This window comes from Eurosta solidaginis, chromosome 4, assembly GCF_040869045.1.
Source record: "Eurosta solidaginis isolate ZX-2024a chromosome 4, ASM4086904v1, whole genome shotgun sequence".
In the NCBI taxonomy this organism is placed as follows: Eukaryota; Metazoa; Arthropoda; class Insecta; order Diptera; family Tephritidae; genus Eurosta; species Eurosta solidaginis.
This window is the reverse complement of record NC_090322.1, coordinates 17,618,177-17,644,222: the sequence shown is the minus strand read 5'-3', so window position 1 is coordinate 17,644,222 and position 26,046 is coordinate 17,618,177. Positions and strand designations below refer to the sequence as shown.

General features: G+C 39.1%; 1 protein-coding gene and 1 long non-coding RNA gene across 3 annotated transcripts in view; both read left to right on the top strand.

Moving 5' to 3' along the window:
• Positions 1–26,046, top strand: part of LOC137249168 (zinc finger protein 595-like) — a 139,457-nt gene that overhangs the window by 67,681 nt on the left and 45,730 nt on the right. The window contains exons 4-8 of one of the 2 annotated variants that reach the window (XM_067780456.1): positions 2,867–2,998; positions 3,078–3,374; positions 10,687–10,827; positions 10,904–11,191; positions 19,385–20,366. In XM_067780456.1, the coding sequence (XP_067636557.1) occupies positions 2,867–2,998; positions 3,078–3,374; positions 10,687–10,827; positions 10,904–11,191; positions 19,385–19,388 (862 nt within the window). In that variant the 3' untranslated portion in view covers positions 19,389–20,366. Of the gene's footprint in view, positions 1–2,866; positions 2,999–3,077; positions 3,375–10,686; positions 10,828–10,903; positions 11,192–19,384; positions 20,367–26,046 lie in introns of those variants that run through there. The other variant, XM_067780455.1, reaches the window with a different exon arrangement.
• Positions 7,521–9,619, top strand: LOC137249178 (uncharacterized). The gene is made up of 2 exons (XR_010952271.1): positions 7,521–8,394; positions 8,465–9,619. It is a non-coding gene; the product is annotated as an uncharacterized lncRNA (long non-coding RNA).

Sequence of the window (26,046 nt, the reverse complement as noted above, 5' to 3'; positions counted from 1 at the left end):
AGCGAAGCGTGTCGGGACGAGTACAGGGATCTACTGAGGATCTACAAGCGTGAAATTACCAGGGCGAAGAGAAACTCATGGAAAAGTTTCTGTACGAAACAGCATGGTTGAAAAAAGTCCTAGCAAAGGGAAACATAGTCCAGGGACTAATAAAGAAAGAGAACGGGGAATGGTCACGTAATAGTGAGGAATCCCTTGAGGTGCTTCTCGATACACATTTCCCATCGGGAGACGGTTTAGAAGAGCCAGCAGAAATCACTCACACTTCGATCACGGAGCTAGTAGTGCCGGGCTTGGTGACCGATACCAAGATCGAGTGGGCAGTGAAGACGTTTTCTAAGTTTAAATCGCCGGGCCCAGATGGTATATTACCGGCCATGCTACAAGTCTAAAGTAGGGCGGTCGTGGAATGGCTTAACATAATATTCGATGGGTGTATAAGACTGAATCATGTACCGCAGTCTTGGAGAACTGCTCGTGTAGCTTTTCTACCAAAGGCGGGGAAGATCGGTCACGTGTATCCCAAAGACTATAGACCTATTAGCTTAACATCATTTCTGCTCAAAACCTTTGAGAGGCTGATAGATGTGTACATAAAGTCCAACGTGGATGAAAAGCTGCTCTCCACAACACAGCATGCGTACACCAAAGGCAAGTCGGTAGACACCGCATTGCATAGGGTGGTAATAAGCATAGAGAAAGCCATAGAATATAAGGAATATGCTCTAGGAGTCTTCTTAGACATTGCCGGTGCTTTCAATAATGTTTCTAAATGGACGATTATGGATGGTCTTAATTACATTAAAGTACATCCAGCCTTAACCAGATGAATCGGCTGCATGTTAAATTGCAGGAAGATTACATCACAATGGGGATTATACGAGGCCACGAAATCAGGGGCACGCCGCAGGGAGGGGTGCTATCACCTCTGCTGTGGACGCTGCTCAGGCAAAGCGATGAGGGACCCGTAAAACTTAAGGCTTACGCAGATGACGTTGCAATTGTCATAAGTGGAAAGTACCTCCCAACGATTAGTTCTTTGATGGATCGGGCTCTTCGGGATATTCATACCTGGGCATCTAATGTCGGGTTGAAAGTCAACGCGGAGAAGACGGATATGGTGTTGTTTACAAAGAGGTACAAGGTCCCAAATTGGACCAGGCCTAAGTTAGGAGGGGTAACCTTACAGGAGAAACCTTGCACAAAATATCTAGGAATCATCCTAGACAGTAAGCTGTCATGGAAGCTCAACGTGGAGGAGAGGGTCAAGAAGGCCTTAACGGCACTCTATGCATGCAAAAGAATGCTGAGGTGTACGTGGGGCCTATCGCCCTCTCTTTCTCATTGGGTTTTTACAGCGATTGTAAGCCCAATTTTATACTATGGAGTTCTTGTTTGGTGGAAAGCCACACAAAAAACAACATACCTCAAAAAATTAGAGGGGGTATGCAGACTATCGATGCTTAGCATTACGGGAGCCCTGAAAACAACCCCGACGGCTGCACTGTATGCCATTCTGCACATTCCACCTGTAGACTTGGTAGCAAAGAACAAAGCGTTAACGACCTCAACCAGGCTCGGTGCTTCAGGGCAGCTTGAGCGCCGACCATATGGCCATAGGAGTATAGCGTCATCAATCACAAGACGAACAGACTACATGATTCCCTATCTGCGCTTCGAGGGAGATCTTAATGCCACAATAGAGGTGGACGGTTGGCGGAGGGGTGCGCAAATGGCGGACGAGGCGATACATGTGTACACCGATGGTTCCAAAGTAGTGGAAGGAGTAGGGTCTGCGGTATACTGCCCTGATCCGGAAATAAGCAGATCCTATAGGCTGCCGGATTACTGTAGCGTTTTCTAAGCGGAAATATTAGCCGTAACCAAAGCAGTAGAAACCCTGGAAGAGAATAGCTTAAGCTGCAACCGTGTTAACTTTTATATGACAGTCAAGCAGCAATTAAGGCAATAATCTCGCATAGCACAGCATCTAAATGCGTGTTAGAGTGAAAGCAGTCTCTGGAGAGAATCGGGACAGGGAGAAGCATACATCTATATTGGGTCCCAGGGCATATGAGAATAGCTGGGAATGAAAAATCGGACGAACTAGCTAAAAAGGGTGCATCCCTTGAAGCTTGCTCCGTAGACGTCCCAATTAGATAGGGCGAGATTAAGCGAAGGCGAGAGGTGCACATGATCGACCAAGCGGGAAAGGCGTGGGTTCAAGCGCGGGGCTGTAAAGTGTCGAAGATTATGTGTAGGTCTTACAACCTTAGACTAACACAGATGCTTCTATAATTAAAAAGAGAGGGCTGTAGACTCATGACGGGTATTCTGACTGGACACTGCCTTCTGGCGTCACATGCCTTTAAATTAGGCTTGGTCAGTGATAGCAGATGTAGGAAGTGCGGGTTGGAGGAGGAAACGATCGAGCACGTTCTGTGCTCGTGCCCTGCACTTGCCAGGCTAAGATTTATTTTATAACATAGGTCCTGGTTTTTGATAGGGTTTTTCAGTTTGGTCGTTAAAACAAACTTCTGGTAACACTACGGACTCAATCAGTCTATGTGAGGTCCTCATGGACCGGCCAGTTCAACCTAACCTAATTTAAAATTAACCTAACATGATGGGTTAAACTCATACATATTTGAAATTAGCTGTGAGCTAAAAAATAACTTGCGGTTCTGCAAGTGGGCCTAAAAATACTAAAAAGTTTTAAGACCGTGTTTAAATTTGAACATACTCGACTTTTTAGTAGCCAAAAAATTGTTAGTTTAGTTACAAAATTCAAATCCTCGCTTCTTTTTAATATCAAAAAATAAACTCGTTTTTTTATTGTCTTGATTACCTGTTTTTTTTTTTTCAGTTACAAAAACATACGTGACAAGAACGGATGCGATATTTGTGGCAAACATTTTAAAACAAAACCGGTCTTAAATCGACATAAACTAATGCATAGCGGTGAAAAGCCCCATAAATGCGATTTTTGTAAAAAGCGGTAAGTTATCATAAAAATCCTCGTCTTAATATGTTTCACCAAATTGTTTCTAACTTTATTTTCTGACTGTATTAAATAGATTTACACGAGCTGCGTCTCTAAGGCAGCATGTGCGTACTCATACCGGTGAAAAACCATATAAATGCAAATACTGCGAACGGTGCTTTGCTTCAATGGGTGCACTGAATGGGCATTTACGTCTACATCTGGGTGATAATCTACACAGATGTAGGTTTTGTCCCTTAGCTTTTCGTTTTGCTTCGGAGCTACGGATACACTCAACTACGCATAAAGAAGAAGATCCAGAGACGCGTGAGCGAAATATGAAGGCCTTAATGGAAATAGAAGCTAAATTAAAGCAGCAAGCGTTGAAAAGGAAAGTATTAACATGGCGTTAATTGTAGGGCACTGTTATCGAAATTGCAACGCCGCATACCTTTCATAAATCGGAAAACTTATGAGTATAGAGACTAATCCAAAAAAAGATTCTGAAAAAATCATAGAGATCGGTGATATATATATTATATACCCCTATAACTGTCATTTCTGCCCCCTTTTCAACAGCTTCAAATTTCATCAAATACTTACGTTTTCGTCATATATTGTTGAGATAAGAGATTCATGGTCATAGGTATTTCATGTAGACTACAAAAAACGTGAAACTCTCCTTACACAAATTACCTACCAATTTTTAAACGGTTTTATTTAGCTTGACTCTGTGTAGCGAGCGTTACGAATTTTGTAATTGAAATTTAAGTAACTTCCCGATAAGCTAGAAGCTTGCAACTTGGAATATAGTTCAGAACGCGGTGACAATGCAATAATAAGAAAAAACTCCGATAGGTGGCGCATGTATCGAAATATTAAAAAAATCGTATTTGTGGTCCGATTTGGTTCATGTTTAGAAGACATAATCAGCCCTATTCTTGAATCCATCGTAGAAAATCTACGAATACAACCCTCCGCTACGAATACGAAGAATTTGCTATCACTGAACTCATGTGAAACCGAAAAAAGTGCTGCCAACATAAAATGTCAAATTTTGGTTATTCGAAGTCAGCTGAGCGATTGTAAATAAAAAATTTCAACTTAAATTTTAGTTTAAAATTGCATTATATCATTTAAAATAAATGTTTAGTGCTTAAAATGGATTCCATATCATTTGCAGCTTTGTTAGAAGAAAATGAGCAAGAAAGGCGTGATTTAAAAATTGCGAGGAGTCTTGAAATTAGAAGAGGCTATGTATGTGAAAGGATCCGTGTTTTAATGAACTTATAAAGGTTTTAAAAAATTGTGTTTTATAAAAACTTTCCACCTAAACAAGGCTGCGTTTACCTACGTGCTCGGTGTTATAAATGAAGGAAGTACACAGTTCGGTGGGTCATCTTCAATGACTCCTATAATACGCTTAGCATCGGTATTACGTTTTTTTTTTTTGTGGAAGGTAGCTATCAGCACGGAGTTGGAAAATATTTTGACTCTCCGATGTGTCAGACCACATTTTCCAAAGTTTTGAAAGATGCCTTACTAACTTAGATATGACCAACGAAGAGAAACGTAGCGTAAAAAGGGATTTCTACGAAAAATATAGGTTTCAATGTGTAATCATGTTTTATAGTTTTTGTAATAACTGTCATTATTATAAGACCCTTAAAAATTTAAATAAATATTTTAGTAATTTAATTTTAATTTAATTCTTTTAAGCTTTCTTCCAAATCTGTGAAGCTCTGTTGCCGATATGCATACATACATACATATTACAAAACCATTACGTTTTTCTAGGTAGTTGCATCTTTGGTTGGTGGCGCAATACTATTTGCAATGTTTTCCCAAAATTGGTTAACCTCCTCCTTTGGGCACTTTGTAAAGCCTAGCACCATTTCAGGGTGCTGCTGCAATAGGTCAAGTAAGCGGGAACATTGTTGGCGAGTTGTGTTTTGGACCTATTATAACAATATATTGCAATTTAATTAGTATAAATATCACTTTTAATAATATACTTACATTTTATTTGTTTAATATTCCTTTTTATTCTGAATTTGAGATAATTTCACTTTTTTCCGCAAGCTGATACGCGTCGTAGAAAATTTGTACGAAACTCTACGATTTGACAGTTCGAGTGAGTTCAGTGAAGGCTTTCTACGAATTTCGAACTTACGATGGATTCAGTGAACGGACTTTCGTAGAATCTACGAAAATCGAACATACGATGGATTCAAGAATAGGGTTGAATACGTACATGAATAGAAAGCGACATATGACAAGTAAGGAAGGCTAAGTTTGGGTGTAACCGAACATTACATACTCAGCTGAGAGCTTTGGACACAAAATAAGGGAATGTAGGAAAATGAACCTAGGGTAACCCTGGAATGTGTTTGTATGACATGGGTATCAAATGAAAGGTGTTAGTGAGTATTTTAAAAGGGAGTGGGCCTTAGTTCTATAAGTGGACGCCTTTTCGAGATATCTCCATAAAGGTGGACCAGGGGTGACTCTAGAATGTGTTTGTACGATATGGGAATCAAATGAAAGGTGTTAATGAGTATTTTAAAAGGGAGTGGGCCTTAGTTCTATAGGTGGACGCCTTTTCGGAATATCGCCATAAAGGTGGACCAGGGGTGACTCTAGAATGTGTTTGTACGATATGGGAAGCAAACGAAAGGTGTTAATGAGTATTTTAAAAGGAAGTTGGCCTTAGTTCTATAGGTGGACGCCTTATCGAGATATCGCCATAAAAGTGGACCAGGGGTGACTCTAGAATGTGTTTGTACGATATGGGTATCAAATGAAAGGTGTTAGTGAGTATTTTAAAAGGGAGTGGCCTTAGTTCAATAGGCGACGCCTTTTCCAGATATCGCCATAAAGGTGGACCAGGGGTGACTCTAGAATGCGTTTATACGAGTGAAAGGTGTTAATGATTATTTAAAAGGGAGTGGGCCTTAGTTCTATAGGTGGACGCCATTTCGGGATATCTACATAAAGGTGGACCAGGGGTGACTCTAGAATGTGTTTGTACGATATGTGTATCAAATGAAAGGTGTTAGTGAGTATTTTAAAAGGGAGTGGGCCTTAGTTCTATGGGTGGACGCCTTTTCGAGATATCGCCATAAAGGTGGACTAGGGGTGACTCTAGAATGTGTTTGTACGATATGGGTATCATATGAAAGGTGTTAATGATTATTTAAAAGGGAGTGGGCCTTATTTCTATATGTGGACGCCTTTTCGAGATATCGCCATAAAGGTGGACCAGGGGTGACTCTAGAATGTGTTTGTACGATATGGGTATCAATTGAAAGGTGTTACTGATTATTTAAAAGGGAGTGGGCCTTAGTTCTATATGTGGACGCCTTTTCGAGATATCGCCATAATGGTGGACCAGGGGTGACTCTAGAATATGTTTGTACGATATGGGAATCAAATGAAAGGTGTTAATGAGAATTTTAAAATGGAGTGGCCCTTAGTTGTATATGTGAAGGTGTTTTCGAGATATCGACCAAAATGTGGACCAGGGTGACCCAGAACATCATCTGCTGGGTACCGCTAATTTATTTATATATGTATGTAATACCACGAATAGTATTCCTGCCAAGATTCCAAGGGCTTTTGATTTCGCCCTGCAGAACTTTTTCATTTTCTTCTACTTAATATAGGGGGTGTCACACCCATTTTGCAAAGTTTTTTCTAAAGTTATATTTTGCGTCCATAAACCAATGCAATTACCATGTTTCATCCCTTTTTTTTATATTTGGTATAGAATTATGGCATTTTTTTTTCAATTTTCGTAATTTTCGATATCGAAAAAGTGGTCGTGGCCATAGTCGGATTTCGGCCATTTTTTATACCAAGATAAAGTGAGTTCAGATATGTACGTGCACTAAGTTTAGTAAAGATATATCGATTTTTGCTCAAGTTAGCATGTTAACGGCCAAGCGGAAGGACAGACGGTCGACTGTGTGGCGTGACCTTCGTCACATTTCGCGAATTTTTATTTAGCACACTTATAATAATAGGAGTAACGTTCCTGCCAAATTTGATCATGATATCTTCAACGACTGCCAAATTACAGCTTGCAAAACTTTTAAATTACCTTCTTTTAAAAGTGGGCGGTGCCACGCCCATTATCCAAAATTTTACTAATTTTCAATTCTGCGTCACAAGGTCAACCCACCTACCAAGTTTCATTGCTTTATCCATCTTTGATAATGAATTATCGGACTCTTTCGGTTTTTCGAAATTTTCGATATCGAAAAAGTGGGCGCGGTTATAGTCCGATTTCGTTAATTTTAAATAGCCATCTGAGATGAGTACCCAGGAACCTACATACCAAATTTCACCAATATATCTCAAAATTTACTCAAGTTATCGTGTGGACATGACTAAATGCATTTCTTTTTTCGTCCAGATCATTTTGATATATAGAAGTCTATATCTATCTCGATTAGTTTATGCCGTTACGGATTACCATTATACGAACAAAATTAATATACTTATGTGAGCTTTGCTCAGGTGAGTATAAAAAAAATCGCAACCTAGTTGCAAAAGTATCGAGATAGTCAAAAAATCGTATTTACGGTCCGATTTGGTTCATATTTGGACCACATATTATGTACATAAATAGAAAGCGACATATGAAACGGCTTTATTGAGAACAATACTTACATCATAAGTAATAATAATACTAAAAGATAGAAAATAATTAGGTAGGTCCTAGGTACTGGTCATCACACTCCTCATCAATCTAGGGCGTTGATCAGACAAATAAATAACGCGTTGCGCGCGTGAAATATCTATTGATAGTCAACCGTTCATATCTTTGCAAATCATATTTTTATTTATCCCAACTTCCAAAACTTGGAACCTAAGCCTTCATATGCATACTCATACCGTCGACAGCCATATAAGGTACGATTACACTTAACTTCTCATAAAAAGGAAGAGAAATATGACAGCTTTAAGGGAAGAAGAGGCTAAATTGAAAGTAAATAGGTAAAATGGGATTCATAAACTCCGGAGACTGTGATCTTATATTAAGGTTAATTACTCCGTAAAGCGCGGAATCCAGGGCCGGTATTGTGTTATCGCATTCACATGCAACACAAGTAGCAGAATAGTTTCTTTTGCATATCGCACCTTCAACAAATTTCCTCCAAATCGTCAAATTAACCCGAAACCGTGATACACATTCCAGCCACCGAATTGGATTATATCTTTTGGATAATAGTATCTGATATACAACGAATTCATTTTAGCACTGAGATAAATTGCCTTAAATCTGGCGGTATTCTCAAATCGGATCTCTAACGGACCGTTTCTACAACTAATAAGCACAAACGACAACGTCAGATTTATTTCAAGAGTCGGCGGGCGACTGAAAAATGCTGAGGTTCCCTATGATTGTAAGCATCCCGCACTTTTACCAAAATCACATCGATTTACTCATCTTTATATTGAATATTTGCACCGTAGCAATCTTCATGTCGGACCGAAAGTATTGCTTTCGTTACTGCGTCAACGAATTTGGATCGTGAATGGACGCGAAATCGTTCGCAAGGTTGTGCGCAAGTGTACGCACTGCTTTCATTACAAGCCCAAGGTTATCGGTCAAATAATGGGTGACCTTCCTGAAGATCGTGTTAAGGCGTAACGAACATTTTTTGTATCAGGAGTGGATTTTTGCGGCCCATTTCTCACATCTTATCGCTTACGAGGCAAGCAACCCCACAGAACTTACGCTGCCATATTTGTGTGTTTTTCAGCGTAAGCTGTTCACATCGAATTGGTTTCAGATTTGTCAACCAATTCATTCTTGCTTTGTCTTAAGCAATTCATTGGTCGACGCGGCATCCCTTCACGTTTGTTTTGTGACAATGCAACTAATTTCGTTGGCGCTACCTCGCGACTTAAGGAGTTTACTGAAAAATACTTAAATGACACGGCGTTGAACTAAGTGATCAGCTACAGTAACGAGATTGGGATTGACTTTCGATTCATACCCCACGGCCACTTTGGAGGACTTTGGGAAGCCGCTGTGAAGTCAGCTAAAGCACTGTTGCTTAAAAATTTTGGTCAAGCTAATCTTACGTACGAAGAACTTCAAACTCTTTTCATCGAAATCGAAGCTGTGCTGAATTCTCGCCCGCTTACTACGGTCTCAAATGATCCAAACGATACTGAGGCAATTACGCCTGCTCATTTCCTGATTGGAACGTCACTAAAGGCCTTGCCTGATATGCAGTTCGATGTTGATAAAAATATTTCATACTTAACATATTTTCAACGAATTACTTATATAAAAAATCAATTTTGGAAGCAGTGGACCCGTGATTATTTGCATACACTACAACAAAAAGGGAAATGGACCAAAGCTGAGCCAAATATAAAAATCGGGCAATTGGTGCTCGTGCACGAAGATAATCTTCAACCACAGCAATGGCTATTAGCTCGAGTTATCAGCGTAATTCCAGGGAAAGACGGCAAGGTGCGGGTAGCTGACTTACGCACGACTAAAGGTACAATTCTACACGCTATACATCGACTAGCCCCGCTACCGGAAAACGAAGACGCTTGAAAGGGAGCCCTTTCAACGGAGGGAGTATGTTGGGTGTGGTACATTAAGCGAAAGTATGTATTTAATAATAATGGTCAATAATTGTAACCACAATCATACTTTTGCATACCAGTTATACCTATGTACACATCCTACTTTTGCATACTGGTTATACCTATGTACACATCATATTTTTGCATACCAGCTATACCTATGTACATTTACCTTTTCATACATCTCAAGTAAGAGAGTACAATTTTCATACAGTTAGAGAGCAGCCTAGCAGTATCATGTCATGAAATGTTAAATTGTATTAATCATTATAGTTGTACTTGAACAAGCAAATAAAGAAGTCATCAAATTTAATATTGTCTGTTCTGCTTGCTTCACCCGCGTCAGTGATATTAAAATTTCCATGAAAATCAAAACATTTTCTAAAGGAAAGGAATGAAAAGAAAACGAAAGGAAGACAATTAAAGAAAGAAAAGAGAATAGAGAGAAGATAACAAATGAGAGCAGAAGAGAAGAGAGAAGAAAAAATAGAAAGGAAACGTTACGCACTTTTACAGAGCGTCATGTTCAAAACACGATTGACAATAAACGGAACGTCAAAAAAACTTTTATCAACAAAATTTTTTTAAGAAAATAATTTTAATTTGAATAACCAAAAGCTCTATCTGACTTATAAACTATATTAAACTGAGTTTAAACCACACAACTTATTTGAATATACAAAGCGATTTTTCATCACCCGCTGCTGTACTTCATATTTTTAGCAATTCACAATATAGCTGTCAAAACGGGTTTTTTGCTCTTGAAAAACTGTGTTTTTGGTAATAAAGGGTTTGGATATAAGCCGAAGATGTTCTTTAAGGCTCTTTTGTAGAACGGCAATTTAAGTTTTTTAACTTAAAATTAATCTAACATGAGGGGTTAAACTTACACATTTGTGAAATTAGCTCTTGAGCTAAAAAAAAATAACCTGCCATTCTGCAAGTGGGTCTAAAAATACTAAAAGACCGTGTTTAAATTTGTACATACTCGACTTTTTAGTAGCCAAAAAATTGTTAGTTTAGTTACAAAATTTAAATCCTCGCTTCTTTTTAATATCAAAAAATAAACTCGGTATTTTTTTTTTTAGAAACAAAAACATACGTGACAAGAACGGGCAATACTCATGCGATATTTGTGGCAAACATTTTAAAGAAAAATGGGTTTTAAAACAGCATAAAAGAATTCATAGCGGCGAAAAGCCCCATAAATGTGATTTTTGTGAAAAGCGGTAAGTTATAAAAATCCTCGTCTTAATATATTTCACCAAATTGTTTCTAACTTTATTTTCTGCCTGTATTAAATAGATTTTCACGAGCTACGTTCCTAAGGGAGCATTTGCGTACTCATACCGGTGAAAACCCATTTAAATGCAAATACTGCGAACGGTGCTTTACGACAAAACACCTACTGAATGAGCATTTACGTATACATCTGGGTGATAATATTCACAGATGTGAATCTTGTCCCTTAGCTTTTCATTTGGCTTCGGAGCTACGGTTACACTCAACTACGCATAAAGACGAAGATCCAGAGACGCGTGAGCGAAATATGGCAGCTTTAAAGGAAGAAGAGGCTAAATTGAAAGTAAATAGGTAAAAGGGCATTCATAAACTCCTTAGACTGTGATCTTATATTAAGGTTAATTACTCCGTAAAGCGCGGAATCCAGGGCCGGTATTGTGTTATACGATCCGTGGTCGAAAACTGTTTTTTCATCGCAAAATCTGTTAAATGGTGAATCGGATTAAGGAAATATGCTAAATAGTGGCTACGTGTACTAATTACATTTTTTTAATCTCAATTTTAACCTACACTGCATCCACTTGAAGTTTATTTGACGGATAATTTTTTTTTTTTTTTGTATATTGGAAAAATTATAAAAAAGCACTGGATTTCATTTTTTTAAATAATTAAAATATATTGGAAAAATACATTTAGGCATCGAACGTGCTATGATTTGAAACCCCTCATGGATACTTTGCTGTTGCTTCTCATATAAAAGTTGGATTTAAAAATACAATTCAGCAGCCTATGTATATCACATGTGCTAAGTTCTTGTTAAAGAAAGCCATCGATAACCCGACCCTTGAGACCTTCACACTAGGAATCTCAACTTGGTCATTATGCTGCTGGTAAAGACCCCGACAAAAGGTGCTAACAGTTTTAATCTTAACAAAATTTGCTATATATACATGATACGTAATAACACTACCAGTTCTCTGATCCCCTTCCATTTAGTGCCATAAAAAAATACTTAACTCGTTTTACCTCAGAAGAGATTTGGGACGAGCTTCTCTTCCAATTAGCGTCGTGCTATTTTTAATTTTCCGTACGAATTGGGTGGACGAGACGTTCGTATGATGTATTTTGGAACGATTTTCCGTCATCCCTTGTCAAATTTGGTTTTGAGACAAACCGGTTTCGGCTCTGCGCCATCATCAGTGTCCATTTTCGTTATGATCTGTTGTTGTCGTTTGTCTTGTATTTATAGTTTGTAGATACATGAGCAGGTATTGTCAAAATTTATGCTTTTGTATATTTATGTGTATGTGCTGTGTGTTCATTCCGAACCGAGGGTGGGTTTTACTGATCGATTTGTGTGGCTGACCGAGGCAGGTAAAAGTCAGTAATTTTACTCGTTTGACCTTTGTGGGTTCGTTGCTTTGGTGCGATTATTGTTTTGTGTTTGTCTGTTGTACCTGTGTGATTACTTTGTTTCTTGTAAACAAGTTTTGAAAGCTTAAATATTGTATCAGAAATTGTGTTTATATGTTCGTTTATTATTCTACCGTCGAATGTTTTCTGTTTGTAGATTTTCATGTTTTCGAGTACGTTCAGGCGTCTTTTGCTTGCATGTGAAGGACTCTAACTGTTTTTTTTTTAATGTTTGCTGGGGAACATTCATTTTTGACCATGTGATTCGTGAAGTTAGACTCTGGTATAATGTTTGGATTCCGAGTTTTGCTGTTGTAATCTCTAATGTGTTCTTTGAACCTCGTTCTTGTTTGTCCTATGTAACTGTGTTCGCATCCGCAGGTAAACTTGTATTCGTCGTGGCTGCTAAACGGATCATCTGAGTTAGTATTAGTTCTTAGTTTTCGCCATAGATTGTTCGATGTTTTGAACACTGTGTAAATGTTGTATTTTTTAAAGAAGTTTGCCAATTTATATGTTGTTTTTTTAGTATATGTCATGGTCGTCCAGGTTTTATCATATTCCTTTTCATTATTTCTTTTCGGTTCTCCATGAGTCCTTCGGAGCTTATCTACTAGTGCTTTTTTATATCCGTTGTTTGCAGCAATCTTATATATTACTTCATGATCTCTCTTATATGCTTCTTGTGTAAGAGGTGTTCTTTCAAGCCTATGTACCAAATATTTTATGCCGACTCCGAACGGCATCTGCAATTCAGATGAACTTTTACCGACAGGCTTTTCATGGCAGAACTACACTCGAAGTGCTTGCGAAAATACCGAGAGCGACCACGTTTAGAAAAACTTTTTTCTAACTAAAATACCTTTTTATTTTTAATGTCATAAGTCGACCAAAAATCGACCAATTTTATTGAAATTTGGCAAGTACATACATAAGTAACTTTTAAATATAGCAAATGTTGGCATATAGCCTCTTACGGTACACGATATTTGAATATGTATACCTAGTTCCTTTTAAATAATTTCGTTCGTGACGTTTCTCTTTAAACGTATCCTTAAAGTATATGTAAGAGCAGACAACTGGGTATATAATGTTCGGTTTTGTCCAACCTTAAACTTCCTTACTTGTTTTCTCCTAAATTCAAAACATACGATCTCGTTTTAGAAAAGTTTTTTTACTTTGGTAAAAATTCCGAAGTACGTACTTGGATCGAGTATATTCGAAACCTCATACTACGATACTTTTTTTTTAAGCCCTATCACTAGTTATGAGGAAAATATGTGTACAGAAGTTTGTCAAGAGTCTTGAACTGGTCTTCTATTTATGGCTCACGAAACGTTAGAAAGTGCTTGGTGAAAAAGGGGAGGTTTCACATCTATTTCTAATTTTGTTAATTTTATTTTTTAATTTTCTGGAATATATATATTTTAGAAGTATTTTTTGCAAATATATAGCCTGTTATATCCTTTAACGGTCTCTTTAAGGCTGGGTGCGGGTTCGCCAAAATTTAGGTACCTAAAATAATATTCCACTGGAACTTTCCATCACTGCAACAATTTAGGAAAAAGCTGTCAAAACTGTGCGAGTTGATTTGAAAACCAAATTTGTTTATTTCTGCTAAGAAAATTATACCAATACGGGAAATTTGGTATTTTTCATGCGTTTTCACGCTTAAAATGAACAGAGGTCAATTAGGGTCCGCGGTAAGTACCTATGTATCCCAGTTCAAGAAAATGCAGTGGCTCCGTTTTATAAGGCTTTTTTTCAGACATAGTGGGGCGCATGCACAATGACCTTTTCCACAATCTCGAATTCAATACTGTGATGTTGGTAAGCCTCCAATAACTTCTTTAGGCCAATTAGTGCACTTGGCTGCCAAATATGTTCAGATTGCAATCCATATTTGAGAAGGATACAATTCTTGTGTCGCCAACATCAGCTTGAACAAAATTGTGCTCACCATCACGTACAATCGATCGGACCTTAAACGCAGCAGGGATCACCGCGCTATGATCTATGATTTACTTAAATTGAATGGATAAGATCCATTTATTTGCATATACAATATGAAAAATCAATATTTTTGTTTTTGAAATTTGACACTTGAATTTAGGTTTAAAAGTATGCTCATAAAAATTCTAAATTTTTATTTTGCACTGCCTTGCCGACAGTTTCCAGTCATTTAGGTTTTTTCTCTATTTAGGTAGAAATTTAGGTCAACTCGCACACAGCCTAAATCTCTTCTATATAAAACTGTGCGTGGCCCTTTACCAAGTTCGTTAATTTTTCCAGACTCATTCCCTAAGACAATGAAGTAGTTTACCAAATTTTGTAATGGCAACTTAAACCGTTTTGTATTTTGACCCATAAAATATTAAAAATTGATTTTTTCAGAAAAGAGCGGCGCAACGCCCCTTATTGAAGCAACACATGAAATTTGGTTATTGTAGCTGCATCATTAACTGAATAATAACGTTTTTGAGGTTTTATAAAATGTATATACATAAAAAATGGGCGTGGGTATTGCCTGATGTTGCTCATTATTTTTTTTTTTTGTTTTTTTTTTTCTCGGACGTTGTGGCAGCGTACTGCCCTCAAGTGGCCCGATGAAAGCAGGCTAATCCTGTTTTTGATTTTTTTTAATTCATACATACTGTTTTTTTTTTTTTATGTATCCTAATTCTTATTTATGTGTTATTTATAATTTTTTTGTTACCGAGTCTTTGAGAGGCAGTGGCTTCTTAAGCGCCGAGATCTAAAACCGCTCACCTACATTATTAAGAGAAGATAGAACCGTCTTTTTTATGGCAAAGAGCGAGTCCGAAACATCAATTATTCTCGAGTGAGAGTTATAATCTTCACACAAACATAGAAAAGGTTCGTGTAGTTGGAAATTGCTTCTGCATTGTTTAAGAATTATAGGTTTATAATGCCTTGAAACTCGGCATGGAACATTCAAGTTTACTTCGTTCAAAAGAAATGGGCTTGAAATCGATCCATTTAAAAGTCTAGCCATAAATAGTACACCTAGCATTTCCCTACGACTTGCAAGTGTAGGAAGATTTATTAGTTTTAATCGATTAGTGTAAGGAGGAAGATTATGCGGAGAGTCCCATTGAAGATTTCTCAAGGCGAAAAGTAAAAACTGTTTTTGAATTGATTCTAGTCTATCCACATGAACTTGATAACGCGGATTCCAAAATATCGATCCATATTCTAATATCGGCCTCACCAATGATGTAAAAAGGGTTTTTGTAACGTAAGGATCACCAAACTCTTTTGCCCATCTTTTCACAAATGCTAAAACCCCTCTCGCTTTATTGACTGTGGCATTAATATGAGGGTTGAAACTAAGTTTGCAATTCATTGTAACTCCCAAATCGACAACAACATCAACGCTTTCCAGAGTTTGGCCATTAATTGTGTAGGAAGCTGGCTGTATGTTCCCACGTGAAAAACACATGGATTTACATTTTTCTATGTTGAGAGGCATAAAATTCGCATTACACCAAGTAACTAAATGATTTAAATCCGCCTGGAGTACAGAACGTTCTTCAACCGACGCGTATGACTATAAACAAGTAATGAGTGGCGTACTTTGTCGAATGCTTTGCTGAAATCAGTGTATATAACGTCGGTATGATGATTGTTTCTAAACCCATTAAAGACGTGAGTTGTAAATTCAAGCAAATTGGTTGTGGTTGATTTGGCTCTACAAAAACCATGCTGAGAACTATCTATCAATGTAGAAATCGAAAATGTAAGGTGATTAGTAACGATTGCTTCGAAAAGATTAGGGATAGCGGAGAGCTTTGCTATTCCACGATAGTTTTCAATAGACGACTTGCTTCCTTTTTTATGGAGTGGGATAAGAAAAGATTCCTTCCAAGCCGTCGGGAAAATGCCATTTTTAAAGAGAGGTTAAACAGATCAGTAAGGGGTTGGTAAATGTATTCCGCACATTTTTTAAGAAAACATGTTGGGATCAAATCGGGACCGTATTTGAAGGATTTTAGGGTCTTTAGATGTAGTAGAACATCTTCAGGCAGCAAATGTGGGGTATATATTGAGTTACTAGAATGGAGCTCATACGGATAATTTGTAGGTGATGAATCAACCACAGCAGAGTAATTAGAGTGAAAAAATTGAGCGAAGAAGTTTGCAATCTCTTGATCGTCGCTGGAAATGCTATTTCTAAACTTCATGGCAGAAGGAAACCCGTTAGTTCTGCGTTTAGAATTTACGAAATCATAAAAAGACTTCGGGTGGCAAATAATGTTTCTTTTTATTTTACATATGCAAGCTTTATAACACTTTTTATTAAGTTCAAAATACTTATGACGGAAAATAGCGTACTGTGCATAATGAGAATGTAAACCGGTTCTCTTATATAATTTGAATAAACGTGATTTCTTATTTTTTAAAGCTTTTAAATCTTTAGTAAACCAAGCTTGCACTGGTTCAATGTACGAGCATGTGCGTTTGGGCACATGTTTTTCAAATAAAGTATAAATGGTTTTATTAAAATGTAGAACGTTTTCCTCTACATCCTCTTTATATCGAGGCCACGTTATCTCAGAAAGCTCTTTATTTAAATTGTTGAAATTAGTTTTGGAAAAATCAAAGCACTGGTAGAGACACGTGTTTTGTTAGTGCAGCCGACTTCGTTGCTTATGATTTCGTAAGTTATCTCAAGAGAAGGATGGTAAACATCTTCTGGCAAAACAAGAGGTTCACACCGATTTATAGAGAATTTAGATATGTCGTCAACAAATGCTAAGTCTAAGAATTTTCCATACTTATTCGGAAAGAAGTTGATCTGATTAAGGCAAAGATCAGTAATTCCATCCAAAAAGTCATTGTTATGCATCTTGGATGATACGGGGACAATATTGTGATCAACGGTATTCCAAGATATATGTGGCAGGTTAAAGTCGCCTAAAACAATCATTGAGTCCGTGGCCTTTATCATTGAGTTGACTGATTGTAACAGTGAAATATGGTGCATATACACTGATAGATCAGAAGACGGTGGAATATAGCAAACGGCTAAGTAAATATGACCCCGGCCTAGTAAGATTCGGATGCATTTAAACTCGACGGAATAAACTTCGGCTAAATTAACATCTTCAGATGGAATTGAAGAATGTACAGCTAGCAAGACACCACCTCCGGTCCTATTTAAGCGATCATTTCTATAGGTCTGATACTCACCGCAAAAAATTTCGGAATTTAAAACATTGGGTTTCAGCCATGTTTCGGTAAAAGCAATAATATTATAGTTACAATGAATGGTTTTTAAATATAAGTCAGTTAATTTAGTATTTAAGCCTCTAACGTTTTGATAGTAAATGCTTAAGCATGATGAGGAATTTTTGCTACATTTTGAGTAATCTCAATAGTCTTATGCACAAATTCGCGAACAAAAGCCCCTGGCGGCCAAAATGCGCTGTCCAAAAGTTTATCAAAATCTTTTGAGTAAACATCAATTCTAAATGAAGAAATGTTTCTTTCGTAATTAAATTTAAATTTTCTTAAAGTCATGCCGTCAGCCTTAATTTTCGAAGTGACATAAGACTTGATATCCTCAACGGAAGTGTCTTTGTCAAAGCGAGATACAAAAATCGATTTTTTGAGCGGGACTACAACCAGCTTCTTAGCCGGTGCTTCTGAATAAGAAGTCACAGATTGAGAAGTTACAGTTTCAGAAGTTACAGTTTGAGACTCTAAGGTTTTTTCCGCGGCCTAAGAAGTGGATGGAACCACAGCTTGCGGATTAGGGGAAGCCAAATCTATGAGCTCCACTTGCGGAAGATTAATGTTCTGAGCAGGATTAAGATTCAAAGCGTTAGGTGAGTCTTCAGAGTGTTTTTGTTTATTATCGCGGTTGTCTTTTTTTCTATTTAAACAATGCGGTAACTCATTCAAACACTTGAAGGATTTGAACAAGCTATCGTATTGATTGAACTTTTCCGTGATTATGGAAAACTCTTTAGCAATTTCAGAAAACGCATTTCGTGTTTGTCGAAACAGTTTAAATAGGTCAACCTCAGTTGATCTGCATTTAATGCATGACCAACGTGCTCCCTTCTCCCTATCATTGACAGTGTCAACAACTCTAGCCGTCAGTCCCGCGCACTTTCCATGGGCGAGCCCATCGCAAAGCCAGCAAGAGACAAAACGTTCGGATTCGCTTTTTACCTGACAGTTTTGGAAAATGCAAGTCATTTTTTATAGAAAGGTGAAAATAGACTAGTATAAGAATATAGAAATGGTAAAGATATGTTTGTAAATTACAAAGAAAAACAGTTGAAATAGCACTGAGAATGAGAAAGGTTATATAAAGCAACTCTGAAAGTTTGGGAGCTTAGCGGTAGCTAGCAGTTTTAGAGTCACTGTCACTTGACACTTAAAAAGCGACGCAAACAGCTGCGAAGACAGTAAATTGCGAGGAAAACAAAAAGTGTGCGCACAAAAACAATTGCAAGGTGAAAAGGTGCCAATCAAAATTGCAACAAAAACACAAATGCACAATGACTCGGCAAACACAATATGAATAATAAGAAAACTTTAAAAATTCACAAAATCTTAACTTTTCAAAACAAATAAATTGTATTAAAATGAACTCTAGGTTTTCGCACTTATTTTTATCGCAAACTAGTATTAAGATTTAGATATTATAATTTAAAACTCGCAAAATAAACACAGCAAAATAAAATGCACCTTCACAGCTATAATGACGTTTTTTTAAATAACTATGAGAGATGAGTGCGAAGGAATCCACATATAAAATGTCAACAAGATATCTTAAAATTTACTCAAGTTATCGGGGTCACATGGCTAAAAGAATTTCTTTTTCACCCGGATCATTGGAAATCTGTATTTATTCTAATTAGATTGTTTTACTCAATCGTATTATAACGCCTTATGTAAGCTTGATTTTTAGTGGGTTATATTCTTATATAAAAGCTCGTAATACAAAAGTGGTATCTCCTTATGTAAGCCTTATTTTAATTGATGTATACGTCTTCTAATAAGGTACTTATTTTCCTACTAATGACTTCTAATAATTCCTTATGTGAGCTTTATTTTAAATGAGTTGTAAGATTTATACAAAATGTTATCTTTCAGATAAACCTTATGCCACACAGTACAGAAAAACAAGGAGAATTATAAGCTCCACCAAGCTCGTACTTATTGCGCTAAATTATTGAAAACAGTAATTTGGACAGTTGGTTGGAATGCACCTGCTCGAAATCACGTCCGTTCTGACAGCACCGATAATCAATTAAGAACAATTCGGCGATTCTAATAACACATTCAATGATACACAAAACGGATTTACTATTAATTTTGTATGCTTTTGCATGAACGTTGAGAATTCTTGCTATGGGAAAGGGATGATGGAGTTGTAATGAATTATGTCATAGTTATCAACATCAAAATTTTGAATTTAGGTTATTATGTACATAAATTACTAAATAAAAGTATATTATGATGTGTGGCTCGGAACCATGCAAGCAAAAAATTATCAATAGTTAAATATAGCTGACTAATAGTTGACTACTTTACGGGATACCAGAGTATAACTCACTTTTAGTTGACTTCTGAAAGTTAGCTAATAACAGGTTGTAAAGTCATGCAGCATTGCAATGGCAACCACTGTGGAATTAAAAAAACTCCAACCGAAATAATTCTAAGTCAGAAAAAAATTGTTTATTATGAGAAAAAATGTATCTTCTGACGCCAAATTCCAGGTAATGTTTTGGCTCTACTCTATCAGCTTTTAAAAAATTGCAAAAAAACAAATAAATGTAACGTCTGACGAACTGATTTACGCAACCAGAATAAAAGCCACTTTAGGTTGGCTGTCAGCGGAAGGTGATGTACTGAAGATCGGGAATATGTTTATTATAACAGTTATGTATTACAGTTGGCAATAGGCTAACTTACTTTTTGGTTTAAATTAGTTATAGTTAGCTGAAAAGTAATGCAGAAGTAAACATCTCTGAATACTTTTCAGTCATTGCAGAAGCATGATACAAATTAGGGCTAGGACTATCCCCATATTCGAATATCCGTTGACACGGATAAATTCCGGACGGCATGGATATCCGGTTGTTGTTGTTGTCGTTGTAGCAATGCTCGCCCCACCTAATAGCCGCGACCGATCACAAATTGTCATCAATATCCTCTAACGGGAGTCCAAGGAAACTTGCCGTTTCAACAGGGGTGGACCATAAGGAAAGGGGTGTTAGAGGCGTTGGTTCCACATTACAATTAAAGAGATGGTTGGTGTCATGTGGGGACACATTGCAAGCAGGGCATACATTTTGTATGTCGGGGTTGATTCTGGATAGGTAAGAGTTTAACCTGTTACAGTATCCAGAACGAAGTTGAGCAAGAGTGACACGCGTTTCCCTGGGGAGTATGCGTTCCTCTTCTGCGAGTTCTGGATATTTTTCTTCAAGTACTGGATTCACCGGGCAATTCCCGACATAAAGGTCCGACGCCTGTCTATGGAGTTCACCAAGGACCTGCTTGTGTTTTTCCGCTTCATACGGCTGGGTTCTCAGGTGCCGTATTTCCTCAAAATGCTTACGGAGATGACTCCTTAGGCCCCTAGGCGGTGCTGGTTCGTCAATCAGATGTCTGTTGGGATGCCCAGGTTTCTGGGTATTCAACAGAAACTGTTTGGTCAGCATCTCATTTCTCTCCCTGATGGGGAGTATTCTCGCCTCATTATGCAGATGGTGTTCTGGGGACATAAGAAGACAGCCCGTGGCGATTCTGAGAGCAGTATTTTGGCAGGCCTGTAGTTTCTTCCAGTGGGTGGTTTTTAGGCTTGGCGACCATATGGGTGACGCGTAGCACGTAATCGGCTGGCTAATTGCTTTGTATGTGGTCAAGAGCGTTTCTTTATCTTTTTCCCAGGTACTGCCAGCAAGGGATTTGAGGATTTTATTACGGCTCTGAATTCTTGGAACAATTGCGGTTGCGTGCGCACCAAAATGTAGATCCTGATCAAACGTCACACCCAAGATTTTGGGGTGTAGGACAGTCGGTAGCGTAGTGCCATCGACGTGGATGGTCAATATGGTCGACATTTGGGGCGTCCATGTTATAAATAAGGTCGCGGAAGATTTAGTCGGTGACAATGCCAGGTTTCGCGAGGCGAAAAAACTGGAGAGATCAGGGAGATAGCCGTTTATTTTATTGCATAGCTCATCGATCTTTGGGCCTGGGCCTGTGGCCATTATTGTGCAGTCATCGGCGTAGGAAACGATTGTGACTCCTTCCGGTGGTGAAGGTAGCTTAGATATGTAGAAATTAAACAAAAGCGGGGATAGGACACCACCCTGTGGCACCCCTTGTTTAATTCTCCTTTGTTTTGATGTTTCGTTTCTGAATTGCACCGATGCCTGCCGACCACCCAGATAATTTGCGGTCCACCTTTTAAGACATGGGGGAAGGGTGGACCCTTCCAGGTCTTGCAGTAACGAGCCATGGTTGACCGTATCAAAAGCTTTTGATAGGTCTAACGCTACGAGTACTGTTCTATGGTGGGGATATTGATTCAAACCGCAATTTATCTGGGTGCTAATGACATTTAGCGCGGAGGTAGTGCTATGGAGTTTTCTGAAGCCATGCTGATGAGGGGCTAGCTGCAAATGTGCTTGGAAATAAGGGAGCAAAATGGCTTCAAGCGTCTTTGCCACTGGCGATAGGAGAGATATCGGACGATATGACTCACCTACGTTAGCTGGTTTCCCAGGCTTTAGTAGCGAGACCACCTTGGCCATTTTCCATTTCTCGGGTATGACAAAGGTGGAAAGAGACAGGTTGAAGACATGCGCTAAATATTTGAAACCCTCTTTCCCTAGGTTTTTAAGCATCGGCATGGCTATGCCGTCTGGGCCCACTGCTTTGGATGGTTTAGCGCGACCAATGGCGTCCTCAACCTCTCTAGCGGTGATGGTAATTGGTGACGCGCTGAGTTTGTGTTTATGTGCGTGTCTATTGGCTCTCCGTCTATCTTTGTCGACCGTAGGATGCATTATATATTGTCGGCAGAAAGCGCTCGCGCATTTTTTCGCATCCGACAGCACCTTATCGCCAAAGGCGATGGAAACTTTGTCTTTGTGCTTAGTCGGATTCGATAGGGACTTTACGGTGGACCAAAGTTTACCTACACCGGTAGAGAGGTTACAACCTCTTAGGTGCTCTTCCCATTTCGCCCGCTTGTGTTCGTCCACAAGCAATCTGATGCGTTGGTTTATATCCCTTATTTGGGGGTCGCCTGGATCAAGCTGTCTTATAAGGTCGCGTTCCCTCGCTAAGCTCGCGGCCTCCGCCGGGAAGTGGGGCCGGATTTCGGGAATTCTCCCGGCGGGAATGAAATGTGCCGAGGCGGATTCAATGACCTTACGGAAGGCACGCTCCCCTTGGCGGGCATCAGTCGGGATAGGGAGGGCAGCAAAGCTGCTGTCTGTTGCAGATTTATATTCTTCCCACTTTCCTTTTTTGAAGTTTATGAAAGTGCGTTTTTCGGTGACGATGAAGTCGGCGGTACGCTCGAACGAAATAAGTATGGGCAGGTGGTCGGATGCCAATGTTACCATCGGCTGCCAGTTGACGCAGTTTACGAGTTCTGTGCTCACGATTGAGATATCTGGCGAGCTATGACAGCTTCCTACCATACGTGTGGGGGCGTCTCCGTTTATTGTGCAGAACGTCGTTTCGTCTATTTGATCCGCCAACATCTCACCCCTACTGTCCGCCCGCAAGTTTGAATGCCATAGGTCGTGATGGGCATTGAAATCGCCTAAGATAATGCGATTGTTGCCAGTGAGTAAGGCCTCGATATTAGGGCGGTATCCACTGGGGCAACAGGTGACAGGAGGGATGTAGATGTTGATGATTTCTATATTTGCATCGCCTGACCGGACAGATAGGCCTTGACGTTCTAAGACATTGTCTCTGCGGTCGATGCCAGGATCAAATATATGATATTGCACAGAGTGGTGTATAATAAACGCGAGGCCGCCTCCATTTCCGCTCTCGCGGTCTTTCCTGTGGACATTATAACCAGAGCAGGTCTGCAATGCAGATCTTGCTGTGAGTTTAGTCTCTTGAATCGCAGCAATGCGGATGTTGTCCCGCTTCATGAAATCGACTATCTCCGTAATCTTCCCAGTTAGTCCATTACAGTTGAACTGCAGAATTCTGAAGTGCATGAGGGGTGACGCCGCCACTCTAGGGGTAAGTGAGGGGTGACTACGCCTAGGTTGTGGAAGGCCAGGACGCAATTGCTGTTGTGGCCTTGGGGCTGGGCGCCCTTGGGCAAGCATTGGGGTACCCGGATGATTTGGGTTTGCGACCTGGCAACATGGCGCGATGAAACCCGTCGGGGGGTTGCCGTCGCGGAGACCAGAACATCTAGGAAAGTGGCACCACCCAAGGCAGGAGCTGCATTGAGCGGATGTCGCAAACCTATATATTCTGTGCTGGCAGACGGTGCAAACGGAGGCAGGGACTAAGAGTCTGTTTCCCTGACCTGCACGATTGCTGCCTGAAAAGAGGGGGGGAGAAGAAGACGGGGGCAGGGGCTGATGCTCAGCATTGCAACCAGCTCTACTACGAAGGTAGTAGTTATGAGTGGTATCAGCTGTTTGAGTTGTTGGCGCCGTGGGGCGCGAGCAGCAGCGGGTACTTGTTGTGGCTTGCTGAGCAGCGAAGCTGCTGGAAGGTAGTGGGGATACGCTTAGGCGTAGACTACGGGACGCCCTTGGGCGTGAGCAGCAAGGAGCCACAAAAGATTTATAAAAGTTACGTGGACGTCGGGTTTTGGGATCAAGCCCAGAACAACCTGTCCGATGCAACCATCCCTTGCACGAGACACACTGAACAGAGTATGACCGTCCTAAAAAGATTCTTTTCTGGCAAATTCAGCAAAACCATTTCTCATGACCGGGGTCAGGAGACGGACCCGGATTGGGTTCGATACCTTCCCGGAGTAAGAGAATATGTAGCAGTCCTGCTGCAAGGAGCTGCTGGGAGGATGACAATTTGTGGGAGGGACAAAACAAATTAAATGGGGTCATACTGAAATGACAGTCCTTGGTCGGGAAAAATCCCGAGTCGCTCCGGTACATAGAACCGACTGCCTTGGGAAGCGTGGATATCCGGTTAGTATTCGTTTGTGAAACTTCGGATATCCGGATTTATGAAGATCCCGGTAATAACCGTATTTTTGGATATCCACTGAAAGCAAAAAATTGATGTACCATATATGTTTATTTAACATTAATAAAAATAAATTCTTTGGACATTTAAATCAATTAACAGGGAATACAAAAAAGCTCCTATTGAGAAATATGCAATTCAACTCAATTCAATTTATTATTTAACACATTTGTACAAGTGAGACTATTGTCTCTTAAATATGATGTTAAACTATTTTCTTCTTGTTCTGTTGTAAGAAAACAAGTGCCGATATCATTTCCCGACTCAAACAATTTCGTGTGGGATGAACTACATTTCCAGAACTTGAAAATACCCTTTCAGAAGCTGTTGAAGTGGCAGGTACCGCAAGATATCTTTTGGCGATTTTTGACAGATTGGCATATATTTTTTCATGGTCTTGCCACCAATTGCTGGCACTTATATTGTGGTTTATTTGTTCTTCGAAGAAGTAGCGCTCAATCTCGTCTTCCTCCCTTGTGTCACTGATCATTTAGGAGTATATCTATTGCCGTGAGATTACTGTTTTCCGGATCTTCTTCTTGGGCATTCATATCAGCAGTATTATATTGCACATTTTTCCCATATGATTTTTTATTTTGTTACGAAAAGCATCGGTTTCAACGTGCTTCAACTGTTTGAACCTCGGATCAACTAAACTCGCCATATTGCAATACTGATATTTTCCAGAGATGGATCTTCAATGACTTCAAAAGAAAAACGTCTTCTCAAGTCTGCAGCTACTTTTTCTTTGAATGTTTTTGCCATCCTCGTATCAGTGTTTTTAAATTTCAGATGCTTATTAATAATTTTATGAACGATGGGTTTCATTTTAGAAATTGTAATCTCGCTGTCACTGCTAAGCACATTTGTCGCAATTTCGAAAGGGGCGAGTAAATCTATTAGAACATTAACTACATCCCAGTCACCGTCCGAAATTGCGATATTTTGAGCGGCCTTGTTGTTGAAAATTGAACGATAGCAATTACTGCAGCAATAGAAGATCTAAGCTCTTTAACTCTTTCCAACTTAAAAAGAACTGAATTCCATCTAGTTGGACAACTTTGGATTAGTTTTTTAACTGTCTTTTCAGTTTGTATTAAATGTTTCTCGAGAGTTTTGAAACCTTTTGGAGGACTCCACAACATTCTGGTAGTTTCATTCCTAAATTAACACTCAATTGAAGTGTATGTGCATTGCATGGATGACTGGTTATGTCAGGGCTCCAACCCCGAACAGCCTTTGTTATGTTTTCCGCGTTGTTGTGTAGAATAGTTGTGACTTTTTCTTTGATTTCCCATTCTTTCATGCCATATCGAAGCGTGTCTTCTAAATTCTCAGCTGTGTGGCTTTCAGTCATTTCTTCGGTGAGCAAATTGAAAGAGCGAAGAGTCCAATTAGAATCTAAATAATGCGCTGTAAGTCCCATATAGGATCGGGTAGCTCTTGATGTCCAGCAATCAGTGGTCAAAGCTATATCAGATGCTGAACTGAGATGTTTCTTAACTTTCTCTATTTCACGGTTATGCATGGCTTGAATTGTACCGGAA